This window comes from Gadus morhua, chromosome 15 (assembly GCF_902167405.1).
Source record: "Gadus morhua chromosome 15, gadMor3.0, whole genome shotgun sequence".
In the NCBI taxonomy this organism is placed as follows: domain Eukaryota; kingdom Metazoa; phylum Chordata; class Actinopteri; order Gadiformes; family Gadidae; genus Gadus; species Gadus morhua.
Window position 1 is genome coordinate 7,781,142 of NC_044062.1, and position 17,500 is coordinate 7,798,641.

General features: G+C 49.8%; 1 protein-coding gene across 1 annotated transcript in view; it reads right to left on the reverse strand.

The window, feature by feature from the left end:
- The window catches only part of cdh23 (cadherin-related 23), a 182,591-nt gene that overhangs the window by 62,331 nt on the left and 102,760 nt on the right, over positions 1-17,500 (reverse strand). Inside the window, exons 14-21 of the mRNA XM_030378309.1 lie at positions 12,499-12,563; positions 11,218-11,455; positions 8,287-8,392; positions 7,215-7,342; positions 5,214-5,286; positions 3,545-3,661; positions 2,986-3,098; positions 2,474-2,581 (exon numbers count right to left, since the gene is read on the reverse strand). Of these exons, the coding sequence (XP_030234169.1) occupies positions 2,474-2,581; positions 2,986-3,098; positions 3,545-3,661; positions 5,214-5,286; positions 7,215-7,342; positions 8,287-8,392; positions 11,218-11,455; positions 12,499-12,563 (948 nt within the window). The remainder of the gene's footprint in view (positions 1-2,473; positions 2,582-2,985; positions 3,099-3,544; positions 3,662-5,213; positions 5,287-7,214; positions 7,343-8,286; positions 8,393-11,217; positions 11,456-12,498; positions 12,564-17,500) is intronic.

Here is a 17,500-nt window from a genome sequence, read left to right on the forward strand (position 1 = left end):
TAAAGAGCCGATCCATTATTTAGCGCGCTGGCGAGAACCGCTGGAAACAAGTTAATTGGTCATTAAAGAAAGAAAAGCTTTCCCGGGCCTTTGATTATTAAGAACCGGCGATAAGGCACTCACGTCCACACGTCGGCAGGCACGTCTCGCAGGCGACACCCCCGGTCCGTCCGTCCCCTAGCCCCCCCCCCCCCCCCGTGCGCTGGGCGTGCCGGACTCTCGGGGGGCCGAGGGGGAGATGGCTAGGGACTCAGATGGGGGCAAGCGTATTCATTGGCAGGCTGTTAGATATTAGCGCCGGCTCAGGGAGCACTGAGTGGAGCCGCAGGGGATGACTGAGGTGAGACCGCAGGGGGGGGCGGGAGGGGGGGGGGGGGGAGGCAGCCGGGGGGGAGGATACCGGAGGAGCTGAACCTCCCTCGCCACCGGCCGCACTAAGACCCCCAAAAAATTCATCAGCCCTCGCTGGATACCTCCGCCGCCAAGGGCTCCGCGGGGGTGGGGGGGGGGGGTCTGTTGCCATGGAAACGCCAGGGCCCAGGCCAGAGGGTTCGCATGCGAAAAAAGAACCGCGAAGGTCTGCGTGTTTTGGTTTATGAAAAGAGAGGGTGGGGAGGCAGGGAGGGGGTCCTCCCTCCGTCCGACTCGTTCACTGCGTCAGTGGACGCACTGTGACGAAAGGCCATGGAAAATAACCAGAAAGTTCCAAGAGAAAATGTGCCTGAACATTTTGTTCCGGAATGTTTTCCCCCACTTTCCGTCTCTCCTTCTAATACTGCGGGACAAACTCCTTGTTTACCCCTGGGCCGTGCCCAGAATGATTTGCTGTGTGTGTCACTGTGGGCTGCGATTTAATTAGCAGTCGGACCCCCTTAATTACACTCGCTGCCGCTTCTTTAATTAATGGACCAGTCGGTGTTTAATTAACAACACCCCCATCGTCAAAGACACCAGCAGGACAATGACAGAGCTGGGAGATATAGTATGATAACATGTACTCTCTGATGACCTATGCCTTAATGCTCACACCCCTCTATCTCGGGGTAGGATACTGTGTGCGGATCAAGTTGGTAAGTCCACGGGCTCTTCCTGATCTGGGCTCTACCCGGGATTAACCTTTGGATATTCTCAATGTTTAAACTGGCTGAGCTACACTGTGGACCAACGGTCTATGGCAGAAGCATTTTCAAAACTAGATATGTCGCCGTATGTGCGTTTTCAAAACAAGATTTTAGTCCAGGTTTGGAGTGGTTGATTTTAATTTTTTGCCCCATTCACTTTCGATATTAAATATTAATATTGAAAATATTATTTAAAGAAAAGTCTTCTTGGGTTGGTCTCTGAAACTAGTTCCGCACGGCATTGATGAATGGCCGTCTTTTTGGTATTGGTTGGATGTAAATACCTTAAACTGTAGGAGTAGATAATTACCAAAAATCTGCCGAAAAATCACGCACTGGCATTGTTGTTGTTTTTTGGCAGAAAGAAAGCCCGAATAACTTTTCACAACACAGAGATTCAAAAGTAGTATCACAAATATTGGTTGCTAGGCGAACATCAGATAAAACTTTGGATAAATTAATGCCTGGGGCAAAAAAACGTTCATGAACTATGCTGGTGTTCCGTCCACCTTGTTTGTGGGTTGCAGAAATCTTATTTCCATTTAAATAGATTTTGGGGAAAGTTTCTGTCTATTTTCCTGAAACACGGCAAGCAAACAACAGAACACTGCACCAAGATGGTTCTGTCATCTTTTTGTTGTGGCTTTACAAAACAGGACAATGAAGGCACAGGGGACATGAACACGTGCGATGAGAGAGTGTAAAGGGATGAGAATCTAGGAGGCATGTTGCCTTTGTCATGAGCGCACCAAGCCTAGCTACATGGCTAGGCATAGCCCCCCCCCCCCCCCACACACACACACACACAACCCTCTTACGCACTTATTGTATATTGTACGTCCTGGCACTAAATGTACACAATTATTGTGTGTTGTGTACATCCTGCCACTTAAAAATAATACTTAGCATCCATCGCATCCTAGCTATCTTTGTTGTATATATAAATAAAGTTGCCTTGCCTTGCCTTGCCTATACGGGGAATGGGTTAACCTATCGATTGCTACTGCTTGGCACTTGGTTCTATGAACATCCTTACTGTACCGACAGCGTTACATTATTGTTTCTCATAGTTCTGACAAATATCCTTATTGTAAGTCGCCTTGGATAAAAGGGTCTGCTATACACCCAGAATGTAAATGCAAATCAATGGCGATTGTTTACCAGTGTTTAAATTATTTGGTTGGGTATTTTTCTTTTGTGGCTACCTACATGTTCTTTGTGTGCTTGATTGTTCTCAGCCTCAAATGTAAGTAGCTTTGCAGCAAAGTGTTTTGCAAAATGCCCTAAATCTAAATCTAAATCTAAAGCTAGCTGCTGTCATGCAGCTCAGGCGAGTGAGGGGCAGGCCTCACCGACAGGACGTCCGTGTCCATGGGACTCATCTCCACCACGTTGGCGTGGTATGGCTCGTCGCTCCAGCCGGGGGCGTTGTCGTTGATGTCCAGGATGGTGATGTTCACCTGGAACACGGAACAACGTTAGCCCACAACATCACCGTCTGGGGTCTCATGAAGCGTTCCCGATATAGAAAGAGTACTTCATCAGACAAAGTACGCTCTGCGACATTTAACAAAAAGCTCACCGCTAAAATATGTAAATAAAACGATGAATATTCCGGCTAGATAATTATTCCAAGATAAAGCAAAATAAAACAACGAGCATCTTGTAAGGTCCTTTTGACTATCAGTGTCACCCATTGTTTTTATTTTAATATTTTTTTCTTGTCTGTCTGTTTATGGTGTTATGTATTTTTGCAACTTGATTAAAAAATAAAAAAATAGAAAAAGAGCTATAGCTTGAAAGGAGTGAGAGGCTGATGGGCCGTGGCAGACAGCGGCGATGGAGGGGGTGATGGAGGCGTTACCGTGGCGATGCCCGTCTTCTGCTGCGGGCCCACACCCCCGTCCACGGCGCGGACGATCAGGATGTACTCGGCCTTCAGCTCCCGGTCTAGCATGGCTGTCGTGGTGATCTCCCCTACAGGCCGACCCCACCGCCACACCCCGGGGTCACCGTGTTAATACAGGGGCCGAAGACATGAGGAGATACACACAGACGCAGACGCCCACACATACAGCATGTGAACGCGCACTCACGCAGACGCACACACACACACAAAAGCACGGCCATGAACGTGCACACGCAGAGACAAACACACATTCACATACCTACACTCACACACACGCTTTAAGATGCAGACAGACACACACGCACACCCCAACTCAGACACACACACACACACACACACACACACACACGCATAAACGCGCACATGCAGACAGACACACACACACACACACGCACACATACATACCCACACAACCCACATACACACCCATATGCAAAAGCAGGCACACACAAAAATACACACACATACACACGCGTTCATGAACACGCCACACAACACAACCACCCACACACACCTGAGCGCGAGTTGAGGCGGAACTGGGAGGAGCCCTCCAGGGAGTAGATGAGGGAGGCTTGGCCAAACTCCCGGGAGGCGTCCAAATCAGTGGCATTCACGAACAGCACCGTCGCCCCTGGGAGAGGGGCGAGAGAGGGGCGAGAGAGGGGCGAGAGAGGTGGAGGAGGGATCAAAATCACACACGTTTGAGGGAGGCGGAAAGAGAGAGGGACAGGGAGAGAGAGAGAGAAGGGAGGAGGAGAGAGAGAGAGAGAGAGAGAGAGAGAGAGAGAGAGAGAGAGAGAGAGAGAGAGAGAGAGAGAGAGAGAGAGAGAGACTTGGGGACTGTGAGAGAAATACATTGTGAATCAAGTCAAGGGGAAGGAAAAAGAGAAAGTGAGCAAGTGGATAAAAGGCAAAGGTAAGGAGGAGGAACGAGGCAGAAGCTGAATCATAACATAATTAAACTGAGAGAACTGAGAGAACTGAGAGAGAGAGAGAAAGAGAGAGAGAGAGAGAGAGAGAGAGAGAGAGAGAGAGAGAGAGAGAGAGAGAGAGAGAGAGAGAGAGAGAGAGTGCGAGAGTTAGGGAGAGAGGGAGAGAGAGAGAGAGAGAGAGAGAGAGAGAGAGAGAAAGAGAGAGAGAGAGAGAGATAGATTTGTCAACGCCCCCGCGTACCGTTACCTAGCCTCAGCCACGTGGCAGTGTGTGGGTTTATGGATTAGCGGATTATTGGCCTGTTTGGAATAGCTCATATCTGGCCTGAGTCCTGATCAATACTCAAGGCAGAGAGTGGAGGAGGAGGAGGAGGAGGAGGAGGAGGAGGCCAGCCTGCCTCAGGGCTAGCCTGGAGCGTGTCCCCACCAGACTCCCCCGGCCCCAACACCACACCTCAGCCCCAGAACAAGCCTCGGCTATCAAGTACCCCGGGCCTCTGGGCCTCTGCCACGGCACTAGAGCCAGCCTCCGCAGCAGCAAAGTGCTCGCCACTCCAATCACAGTCACACAAACTGGCCTGTCTGACTGAGAAAGGGAGAGAGAGAGAGAGAGAGAGAGAGAGAGAGAGAGAGAGAGAGAGAGAGAGAGAGAGAGAGAGATAGTGAGAGATGGAGAGGGACTGGGGAGAGACAGAGATAAGGAGCGAGATGGAGAACGAGAGAGAGAGGGGAGGGAGAGGGGAGGGATTGAGAGACAGAGAGAGAGGGATCGAGAGTGAGAGAGAGAGAAAAGGCGGGGAGGAGGACAGTCAAATATCTCATTTCCCCGCAGCGATTGGAAACTAATCTATTGTTTGAGATAAAAGACCCTCCTGAATGCATGCATGAGGAATGAATTTAGAAGTCGGCGATTCTGCCCCTGAATTGTCAATTTACTGCACTCTCACTAAACACTTAAAACACAATGCAAGAGGAGGGGAAAAGGTAAGAGATTTGCATTAGAGGGAAATAATAACACAAGTGGCCGGAGAGAGAGAAAAGAACTGGAAAATATGTTAATGGGAGGACCATTCAGAGGGGAGGCGACTGAATGGGAGGGCTGAGACTAAACTTGATGTACGGGGAGAACGATTGTGTGAGTTTTCTTTTTTTGTGATGGGGTCTTTTTTTTTGTGTTGATTTAGGAAGACGGGAACATCCTTTGTGCCATTGTGTCGCCAACGCTCAACACACAACAGACACAAAACCTACCTGCGATAATGTTTTCCGAGATTTTGACAATGTAGGAAGGCAGGCTGAATGTAGGTGGGTTGTCATTTTCATCCTGAGAGGGAACAAAAAGCACAAAACGACAATTCGAGAAGCATTTTAATATTAGTGGTGAGGGTGGTTTGGACGGGAGCACTTTACAGCAAAATAAAGGTCTGTGTCCCTTCCCTATGAAGAAGAACACCCGATTTAGAGATAACGACATGATGGAGTGCCCCCCTCCAGCATTGTTCCAGAACCAGCACGACAAACTCGATAATGAGGCATGAAAAAGTTGTGTCTGCGTAACAATTATACCCAAACTGCAATACACCGCAAAAGACATCTCACTCAAGTGAATTGGAGAGTGTTTGCGTCACGTGGCTGTATCCAAGAACGCCACGCATCCATATATCAAAGCGGGTTCGAGAAGAAAAACACGTGCGGCAATTTAATCTCCCCTGTCTTTAATTTGAAACAACAGCCAGAAGCCGTGGCGTGACTTAAAGAAGTGACTGCACACTGAAACAGGATGTGATGTCACACTGACTGCCACATCAAGTTAAGGAAAAACGAAATGAAGCCCTCTTTATTCATTTAGCCTATTTCATACAAACCCCATTCAATTGTGTTGCTATTTATGGAGAGCCCCCACCCCCTGCTGTGGGAGCTGTAAGAAATGCTAAAACTGTCACTGGCTGCACTATCTATCACGACTGGGTGGCAGTCAGGGAGCACAGCATTGTGTGTGGCTGTGTATGTATGTACGTGTGTGTGTCTGTGTGTGTGCGTGTGCTTGCAGTAACTGCCAGCTACTGATAAACCCCTGTGGTGTGAGTCACGACATTCAGGGGAGGAGGGGGACAACAGAGAATCGAGAGCTAGAGAGAGAGAGAGCTAGAGAGAGAGAGAGCTAGAGAGAGAGAGAGAGAGAGAGAGAGAGAGAGAGAGAGAGAGAGAGAGAGAGAGAGAGAGAGAGAGAGAGAGAGAGAGAGAGACTGTAGATCTGTGTCGATCTCTCGCTGTAGGCGTCTGCATCGCACCGTGACTTCCTCATCCCCTTTCACTCTCTCTATGTCTGCCGCAGCCCAAAGTTCCTCTGGCCAGCACAGCGTTGGGTACATTGTATATACGTCTATATTTCACACATTCAGCCTCTTTTGGAGGATATAGATGGAGCGGCCATCCGTGAAAGTACCATCTTCAGAAATCGGACTATCGTATATATTACACTTCCGTTCCGATAATTGTTAAATAGCTCCATATTCCGACAGCCATGACTGGTTTCCCAGTCTTTCAGCACTGCAGTTAACCGATGTTTGATTCCTGGTATCCACTTTATCCAATCGGGAGAGAGAACTCCACAAAGAGGCGGTTCCCCCCTGCGTTTCGGTATCCCGTTCCCACTTCATCCAATCAGGAGAGAGAACTCCACAAGGGGGCGGTTCCTCCCTGCGAGTTCACGGCCAGGCCGCAGGATAACAGCGTTGCCTATCAATGGCGGAACGGATGAAGGCTACCGATCCCAGAGCTCCCAGGCATGGCTTACACAACCAGACACGGCAAGGAAGAAAAAAGTGACTAATAAAGAGAGAATGCAAGACAGCCTCCAGGAATTAGAGACCAGAGTCCCGTCATTCAATTCAATTCAATTGTATTTGCAAAGCCCGTATTCTCAAGGGGTTTAACAGGCCGTATGTTTATGACACCCCCCTGACCCTTGGCCCGTATAGGTTAAGAAAACTTAATTAGTGAATAAGAAATGTTGAGACTGCACGCAGAGTGGGGGATCTCTCCTTCTAGGGATGATCAGGAGTACAATGGGTGCCATACTTGATGTACATAAATATAACCAATCATATCGTGTGACGTGGGGAGGAGGAGGGAGGGGACTGCTCACGGACGGGAATAAACGGACAGGAAGTTAGCAAAAAACGACCCCATCCCTGAAGGAGCCTTTAACACACTGCCATGCAGAGTCGTGGAGGAGGTGTGTGTACTCACAAACAGCTCCAGGGTGACGGCCACGCTGCTGTTGAGGGCCGGGCTGCCCCCGTCCCGGGCCATCACCGTCAGGTGGATCCGCCCCGCCGGGACCCGCTCATAGTCCAGGGGGCTGTTCACGCTGATCACTGTGGGGGGACGACAGACAGACAGGTAGGTAGGTAGGCAGACAGAGACGTGGAGGAGAGACAGTGAGACAGGAGGCGGACAGAGACAGAGAGAGAGAGAGAGAGAGAGAGAGAGAGAGAGAGAGAGAGAGAGAGAGAGAGAGCAAGCATGGAGAGAACACAGAAAGAGAGACAGATGAATAAACATACGCGGTCGCTGCAGTGTGAGCTCTGAGCGCTAAAGCCCCTTAACACACGTCATTAGCATGCTTTCTGGATCACATCTGAACCGCAGGTGGTTGGAGTCTAATGGGTTGCCGCATCGCATGGGACGACCGGACAAACGCCGGGTCAGCGACAACAACAGCTGGCGTGAATCCTATCCTCACTTTTAGAAAATACACCAAATAAACAACCATAAAAACATAAAGACGAACAAAGAGCTCAGAGTTTAATCCAACCGCCCACGCTGCATATGCTTGCCGGCATTCGTAAGTAAAGTTGTGCTTATTAACATCCCTGTAAAAGAGTAATGCCACAAGGATAAGGGGAGGTGTTTGTAGGTACAGCCACCTTGGGTGACAATGGTAAACTGACTGCATTTATACAGCGCTTTTCTAACCCGTGGCCACTCAAATCACTTTTCAATATGACTTTATATCCACCCATTCATGCACACATTCACACACCGACGCCGCTGTCAGCCACGCAAGGCGTCAGCCAGCTCGTCGGGCGCAGTCAGGGGGAGGCGTCTTGCTCAGGGACGCCTCGGCACTCAGCTAGGAGGGGCCGGGGATCGAACAAGCAACCTTCCGGTTACCAGCCAACCCGCTCTACCTCCTGTGCCCCGTGCTGCTGATGACCAACCTGTCAGACGCTTTACTAACGTTCTCCGCCTGTGTGTGAATAAGTGTCGACATGTCTGGACTCCTGGGGGGGGTCCACCCAGCAGAGAGGACCCTTACCTGCGTAGCCCTCCTGCATCAGGATGTCAAAGTACTCGGGGAAGGCGGAGGCGGAGGTGATGGTGTAGGTGAGGTGGTTGTTGGGCGGAGAGTCCTCGTCTGTAGCCTGGGGAGGGAGGGGAGAGAGGGGGAGGGAGGGAGAGAGGGAGGAAGAGGGAAGGAGGTCGGAGAGAGGGAGGAGGGGGGGGGAAAGTGAGGGAGGAGAGGGGGAGGGAGGAGGGAGGAGGGGGAAGGAGGGAGGGAGTGAGTGAGGGGAGGGAGGGAGGGGAGGGGAGGCGAGGAAGGTAGGTGGGTGGGGTTGGGTTAGAGGTACTTTTGGAAAGAAAAGTGAAAGGAATACGAGTGCTTCTAAAAACATATGCCTCGCTGACACCCCGGTGACACCAGCCAAGCCCGCTGTGAGAGGAGAGGGCTGGGGGGGGGGATGACAGGCGGACGGCGTGGCAAAACAGATGCTCCGGGAGACAGTGGCGCTGTGCGTTTGTGCGTGCGTTTGTGCGTTCGTTCGTCGATGTGTTGTTTGCACCACATGGGACCGGTCGTGTGTCTGTTTAAACATGTCTTTATCCACGCGCGCGCATGCAACGTGTGTGTGTGTGAGTGTGTGCGAGTGTGTGCGTGTGTGTGTGTGTGTGTGTGTGTGTGTGTGTGTGTGTGAGTGTGTGCGCGCGTGTGCGTGTGTATGTGTGTGTGTGTGTTTGTGTGTGTGTGTGTGTGTGTGTGTGTGTGTGAGTGTGTATGTGTGTGTGTGTGTGTTTGTGTGAGTGTGTGTGTCTGTGTGCGTGTACATGCATGCGTGCAAGCGCATGCGTGCGTACGTGTGTGTGTGTGCGCTCGTGCGTATGTGTGTGTCTGTGTGATTGTGTGCTTGCGTGAGCTTGTACACGTGTGTGTTTGTGCGTGTCTGCGTGTGTGTGTGTGTGCGTGTGCGTGTGTGTGTTTACTCGCGCAGGCGGGGGACCCTGTGTGTCCCGGCGTCCCGGCCAGGAAGCCTTCACTCAGCGTCGACATGTTGTTGCGCAGATTAAAGCTAATTCTGGCTATTAGCAGCGTGGGCGTCAACATTGGACGAACACCAGCGGAGCCGAGACAAGCCAAGCAAACAGAGGACAGCCCAAATCACACATTACCGCACTAATCCGCCAAGACGACGGCGACCAACACAACAACAACAACGCCGTCAACACCGGCCGGGCGTCAACTCTCTCCCTTCGTCATGAGCGAGCTGGCAGTCGCCGCGGAGACGACGCGGCTCTGCCTGCCTGCGTGGGGGGGGTGGGTTGCTTCACTGGCATCATTAGACACTGGACAGCTGTCAGAGAGACGTTCTCTTGAATATCTCCTCCACACACACACGCCACGCAGTCCTCCTGATTCCTCCCTGCTCTTCTTTGATTCGCTTCCAAACTGTTGAGTAAGCAGGAGCTGTTGTTTGTCGTCCTCCGCCAAAGTGTTCCAAGTTCGCCCGGCTTTCATCCTCCTCCCCTTCCCTCGCCGTCTTGCCCGTTTAATTGGAGCGCCCCTCCGACGCACGGCTGCTAAGCGGCCGCTCCACGGGGAGGATACAGCGAGGGCAGGCTGGGGGCTGAGGTGCCCGACCACGTGTGTGGAAGCTGCCCGCCTGTCCCCAGCTTCCACACACGAGGTCGGGGGCGTGGTTGTGGCCGTGGTAGGGGTCTAAGACCGGGACTTTGGTATGGGGCCGGGGACTTGGATGGGGATGGGGGACGCAGACACAGGTGTGAGGCCCTGGGTGATAGCGGGCGGCTCTAACTTCTCCCCTCTATTGTTCAGGAGAAGAGAGCAGCTAACAGCAGTGAGCGTCACGACTCTTCACTGTCCACTGTCTGGCTCCTTCTCTCTCTCTCCCTCATTGTTTTTTTATGTTGGATTGTTTTGGCGTTTTAGTGTTTGTGTGTTTGTGTGTGTGTGTTTGTGGGTGTGTGTGTTTGTGAATCCATGCATTCATTCATGTCGGGTGGGTTGCGCAATAAATTGCTGACATGAAGGCAGGCTTCCCTCCTCTCAGGCTGCAGTAAGGGTGTGTGTGTGTGTGTGTGTGTGTGTGTGTGTGTGTGTGTGTGTGTGTGTGTGTGTGTGTGTGTGTGTGTGTGTGTGTGTGTGTGTGTGTGTGTGTGTGTGTAAGGTCATTGTCTGAGGTCAGTGTGTGTCTGTGTGTACCTGTGTATGTGAGTGCGGGTTAGTGTGGGTGTTGGTTTCTCTGAGCCTAGTGCTACGGTCTAACGAGGCTGGAGTAAAAGTTAATAGGATATGCTGACTTAATCACAAACACGGAACTTCAACCTCACCACCCTCCCCAAAAGGCCACCACAAACCTTTTATTCCCGTCCCTGTGCATACAAACCAAGAGAGAGATTATTTTCATGGAGGGGACAGGGGAATGTCTGTTCTCCTCACCGGTCCAGACAGCCATGTTATGCAGCGTTATAGGGATATCAGGGAGGACCCAGCGGATCGGTCATGTTACGGTACGTTATGGAAATATCCGGGAAGACCCAGCTGATCAGTCATGCCATGGAGCATTATGGAAACATCCAGAAGTCCCAGCCCCCTAGGCATGCTTCGGAGCGTTATGGGAATATCAGGGAAGACCCAGCTGATCAGTCATGTTTTGGAGCATTTTGGGAATATCAGTGGAGATCCAGCTGATAAGTCGTGTGAGTGTGAGGGTCTCTACCAAAGAACTTATCCAGCCAAAGTAATTCCATCTCCCATTTATCGCATTAACTGTTAACTGGCAAAAAAACAACTCAAGCAAGCAGTACAAAATATATTTTGAGAAATCATTTGCCTTCTCTAAAGCGATAATTCATAACATAAAATGGATGAATGGAAACACGGAAACACGGTCAAGTGCAGGACACCAAGCCCACCCAGGGGGAGACAAGGGGGTCCCATCGGTCAACTCACCCTGACACGGGCCACGTACTGCGGGCCCTGCTCATTCTCCCGCAGCATACCCAGGTACGCCTCCTTCTGGAACAGCGGCGCGTTGTCGTTGACGTCCAGCACGTTGATGCGCAGCCGGCCCGTGGTCTCCTCGCCGCCGCCGTCCCGGGCAAGCACCGTCACCGTGAAGCGCCGCATCAGCTCGTAGTCCAGGCCGGCCCGCAGGCCCACCCAGCCCGTCCGCGAGTCCAGGGAGAACCTGCGAGGAGAGGGAGGCGAACCGAGGTCTGAGGCGGCGGTTTGCAGTGTCAGTTTGTCGGTTTGTAGAGTTGGTTTATGGGTTTGTAAAATCAGTTTGTAGCGTTACTTAGTAGCGTCGGTTTGTAGCGTCAGCTTTTATTCGGTTCGTAGAGTCGGTTTGCAGCATCGGTTTGTAGAGTCGGTTTGCAGCATCAGTTTGTGCCGTCGGTTTGTAGCGCCGGTTTATAAAGTCGGGTTTGTAGCGTTGGTTTGACGCGTCGGTTTGCAGCGTCGGTTTGCAGCGTCGTTTAGTAGCGTCGGTTTGTAAGGTCAGTATGTAGGGTCGACTTGTAGCGTTGGTTTGTAGCATCGGCTTGTAGCCTTGGTTCGTAATGTCGGGTCGAGCGATGAATCTTTTATTCGATCGGCTTGGTTAACAGCGGCTAGTTCATCATCTTCATATGATCTATTTTGTGAGGTTCTTGGTGACAGTTCTATTAAATTAATACCTTATAAAGGACCGAATATTGATGAGTTTTGGCCATAGATTTAGCAATTAAGTTCCATAGTGGCTCATAGATGGATACTTAACACTGATGGGGGCAGAAATATATAACGCAGCCCCTTTGGGTACGGGTTTGGTGTGGAACCCCCCAGCTAGGACACTATTCCACCCCCACAATATTACATTACATCTTTCAGCTGACGCTTTAGTCCAAAGCAACTTACAATAAGTGCCTTCAACACTGAAGATTTAAAGTGCAAGAATCATTCCAATGCATAACATTCGTCAAATGAATTAACAGCTAAGTGATACAATAGAGAAGAAAGAGATAGAGAATGGGTTCTTTTCACAGGCAGAGATGCAGTCTTGAAACAGAAAGAACAACAACAGCAAGAAGAGGAAACAAAAAGTTTCTGTGCATCAGAACTTCCGCCACCATTGTGATTTTATGATATATTGTTGTAAGGACGATACACACTTTGTGTGTGCGTGTGCGTGTGTGCGCGCGTGCGCGCGTGCGCGCGCGCGTGCGCGTGTGTGAGGTGTGGGTTTCTTACTGGTCTGGTTCTTCGTTGAAGAAGTAATGCACTGTTCCAAATGTACCAATGTCTCCGTCTGTTGCCTGTGCGGGAAAAACACAAAGCCGTTTTTAATGTCTTTCATTTCGTTTTCTGTCAGACTTTTGATGTAATTTATGATGCCTGGGTTTGTGTGCTGTGTGTGTGTGTGTGTGCTGTGTGTGTGAGTGTGTGCTTACGTGAGTTTTTGTCTGAGAGTGTCTGCACACATTTGCATATATTCTGAAAATACACCCCGGAACAAAAACAGCTGCACAACATTATCCATCAGCAACGTTTCATGGATGTTTCCGGGGATTGTCATTTATAGGAGCGCATCATATGGCCACCTTGTAAAACCATACTTCCCCACCCGAGGTGTTGATTTGATCAACCGAAACACGCCAACACATTTGTGCTTTTTACTCACATGATGCTGTGAGAATCAGAAAATAGGACAGCAAATATTAACACTCAAAATAAAAAATACACACAAACACACACACATAAAAATACACCTACACTTGCTCACAGACATACATATAAAGACACGCACACACTTGGTCACACACGCACACGCACACACACACACACACACACACACACACACACACACACACACACACACACACCGCTTTGGTGCAGCAGCAGCAGCAGCCACCATAGCAGTGATTGTACTACTTAATGTCCTTCCTGTGCTACAGACCTAGTCCATCAAACGGACCTTTAGTGCACCTTGTGTGTTTTTTTTTCCACCAACAGTATATACTACAACCTTATAGAAAGATTGCTATCTTTAGAGTGTTTGCCACTTCCAAGGGAACAGGGGAAGGGAAGGTGACCCGACCGGGCTGTAAGATGGGGACCATAATACAGTCCGCTGTGGGCGGTAACACTTAGCCTGTGTGTGCATGCACACGCTGACCCCATTGCAAGCCCCTCATCCAGACTCCAGACATTCTGCTTTGGTACCACGATCACGGCCCTCTCGTCTGAGACGAGACAGAAGAAACACAACATGAAATCCCCACAGGTTCTGACACCGTGCCGCTGCCTAGAAAGCTTTTCAGCACCAAAATCCAATAAGAAGAAGACAGCGTTGCAATGCGCTGTCATCACACCATTAAGGTCCATGACCAGAATGCAATTTGGTGAGTCCTGTCCACTAGACAAAAAACCTCTAACACCGTGTAGCGTTTCTCCACGGATTGTCCTCTTGGAAGTGGACTGTGTGAACACACACTGGATTAAGACCAAGATGCAATAAAGAGTCCATTTCACTCCTGAATCAGACCAAATCCAGCAGCACCATGCATGCTTGTATGTTCACCGTGTGTAGAGGATTACAGACATAGAAGGATTATCAATGTTTAAAACCCTCACACACTTTCACACGCTCAAACTGTGGATTGTTTCTCAGTGGAGTGGAGCGATCTCACAGTTCCTCTCCCCCTCTCTTATTAAAAGTCCCGCCATGAAGTTTATCCTGGCTGCTAGATCAATGTTTCCCACAAAAACTCCAAATGGCTCCTTTGAGGCGAGTCGTCACAGAGCTAATCGAACATAAAGCGGGCCTCAGCATCCAGAAACCTCTCTGAACCTTACTGCCCCCCCCTCCCCCCATTACTGACTGCCCTCCCCCTCTTACTAACAGGTACATTGTCCATTTTACATCAGTCCGTTACAACCCCCCTTACCCCAGACCCCCCCCCCCCCCCCCCACCCCCACACACACTAAGACCCCCACACACACACACACACACAACAAGCTCCGCCCCTCCCTTGTGAAGGTCTGTTTGTCGCCGAGTTCTACATATCTCGCTCTTGGCACACACTCTTTCCCCTTGACGTGGCCCTGCCCCCCTCCCCCTCTCCCGCAGGTGAGTGACGGCCCCATAAGTGCTCTGATGATAGCACTGGGGGTGTTAGCGTGACAGCTATCGAGTCGCTGACAGCCGCCGCGCGCCGCCAGAGGGCTAATGCTCCCGCCGCACGCCGCAGCCCGGCCGCGTCGGAGTCGCGTAGAGAGAGAGAGAGAGAGAGAGAGAGAGAGAGAGAGAGAGAGAGAGAGAGAGAGAGAGAGGGGAGAGAGAAACACAGGCAGAGGGAGAGGGAGAGGGAGAGAGAGGCAGACCGGGACAGACGATAGGCATCAGTCTGATCCAACCCACACTTCTGTCTTCGTCTCCCCCTTCTCATCATTCACGTCTCACTGCCACCCCCTTGCCAACCCATCACCATGGTAGCGACAGCCCAGTCACTTTGCAAACTGTTTGCCAAAGACTTTCAACTTAAAAAACACTACACTGCCTTTTGTTGGCCAAGAATCACAGGAAGACGCCATTCCTGCGGGGCGGCTAATAGATTGTGACTTGTGATGTCAGACCGTTCAGTCAGATAGTGTCGTGTTCCGGTTCGTGTTTAACTCGATTCAGCACATGTTGATACTTCCACTTCCACTTACGCCATCCCCAAAGTTTGCCTTCCTCTTGCCCACGGACCTGGGCTTGAGGGCCGATGGGGACAATGATATGATCTCTGATCGGACCGATCTTGCTCTTCGCCAATTTATATTATGATTGTGATATGATATAAGGATAGCTTTAGTCAGTAACTGAGACACCCAAGAACGCAGGTTGAGACATTGATATCCATTTAAACTCTGATTCACTAGCACCCAATGTAACAAGTTACACTTAACAGGTGCTGTACAGCGCCCCCTAAGGCATGGGATTAACAGTGCATACTGTTGACTATCCATTGCATACATAACAGATATAATCCACAATAAAGAAATAAGGCTATGAGAGAAGGTATATCTAATTATATGAGGCATTTCCTGCCAAGACACGAATAAACAGAAGCTTGAAAGCTGACACATAAAACTGCTACATCTAGAAATGAACGACTCCGTATCTTCTGACTAGATGGAATCATACACTGACCGAGTGTGACATGTTGGAGCAGGAAACGAGCACCAACTGAGAACACAAAACCTATCCCACGGAATAAACCTTGGGAGTCGATTGGCGGACTGCAGCGGTGTCGTAGTCAAAATACAGTCAGTGTGAGACCAGAAATAAACAGTTTAAGAGCGGCATCACAGAGTCGGTGCACTAGCTATTACCAGGGCAGAGCAGTGTTTCCCTGGCACCTGATCCTCAGGCAATAACTGCAGAGGGAAGAGCACTTTTCCACGGGACTGGTTTAGTTACAACATGATGGCTTTCCTTCCAGCAGAAGGGTCTGTGTGTCTGTTTCTCTGCAAGGTCTGAAGAGAGTCTTGAGAGCTTTAGCACTGCCACAGCCACATTGGATATTCCAATAACAGCATGCATGTTGCTGAGACAGGAACTGTTTGGATGCAGTTGGGTAAACAAAAAAAATCTAACCAAACTTTTGAATGGCTGCAGCCGAAACCAATCAGCAATTAGGATGGCTAACAATTGCAGATCAGAAAACTGCTAATATTATACCCAATTTCCCAGCAAAATAAAATATATAATAGTCATATATCAAATCTTAATCAATCAATATACCAAAATGATACGTTCGTAAACTCTTGAAATTTTGATTTTGTGTTGTAAATTGCTATAATTATGCTTATCATAATTATCTTTCTGTTCATATTGATCTCCCTGGCAGCCTCTCTGGGCTACGTATTCGTCTCTTTGAATGGCCTGACAGTGAGGCAGGAACCCATGAGCAGGGGATCGACCTCGCCCGCTCACAGACTGAGCAGGGGGAGGATGATTCCCAAGCTCCTCTCTCTGAAGCCACCAGGAATTTAAATGGATGGGATCCAAAAATTGCCCTTTTTTCTTTTTGCCGAGACTTTGAGAAAAGGAAGTCATGGAAGAGGAAACCAATTACAGGCTGTCAAGCCAGCTGCTGTCAAAATAGACCTGATCACCAGTCCAAACATGGCATGCACACACAGACACGCGCACACACACACACACACACACACACACACACACACACACACACACACACACACACACACACACACACAGTACACGTTTGCGCACACACCCACAAGTGGTTGCACGTACACATACATGCACACGCACATACCCACACGTGTCTGCCCAAAAACACACACACGCACACACACAAACACACACGTTTGTGAGCACAGACGCATACCGCAGTGCCGCCAGTGTATTGCAGCTGGCATGATAAAGATACCATCATGCTGACGTTTCGTGGTTCCGGTTATCTAACCTTGTTCTCTCTCCTCGTAACGCTGTGCGTCCTGAGTCCCTCACTGCACGCCTCCAGATCAATCTCCACTAGGATCCATGTCTCACTAGTGGGGTCATGACACGCCTGGGTTCCTGTTCCCAGCAGAACCGGGGAACCAGCAGTGGCCAGATTAAGGGGTCCTGGCTGTGTCTTTGTCTCTGGGCCCCTGGGCCATGACTGGGCCCCTGGGCCGTGACAGGGCTGTATTAGAAGCCTCCAGACTTCCACTACAAAACAACAGGGGCCAAGGTGTGCTTTTGTGTGGAATCGGCATCAGTAGGGCAATGTATCTTTTGCCTTATCATTTCTAATACATCTACATTTACATTGAGGGCATGTAGCAGACGCTTTTATCCAAAGCGACTTACAATAAGAACATTTGTCAGAAGAAAGAGAAACAATATACCGCTGTCGGTTCAGTAAGGATGTTCATAGAACCAAGTGCCAAGCACTAATAGTCTCTAGGTTAACCCATTTCCCGTATACAACAAAGATAGATAGGATAAGATGCTACACAATGTTCAGTGCTATTTTTTACGTCCCAGGACGTACAACATACAATAAGTGCTTTCAATAATATAATCGTCCATAGTTTAGGGTCCTGGGGTCTCATTTATAAAACTGTGCGTGGAATCGTTACTAAAAGTGTATGTGCGCCCAAAAGCCAAGGTTTGCATGAGCAAAAAAATATTCAGACTTATAAAACCCTGCGTACGCACACCTCTAAGCATCTTTGCTTTATAAATCACAGAGT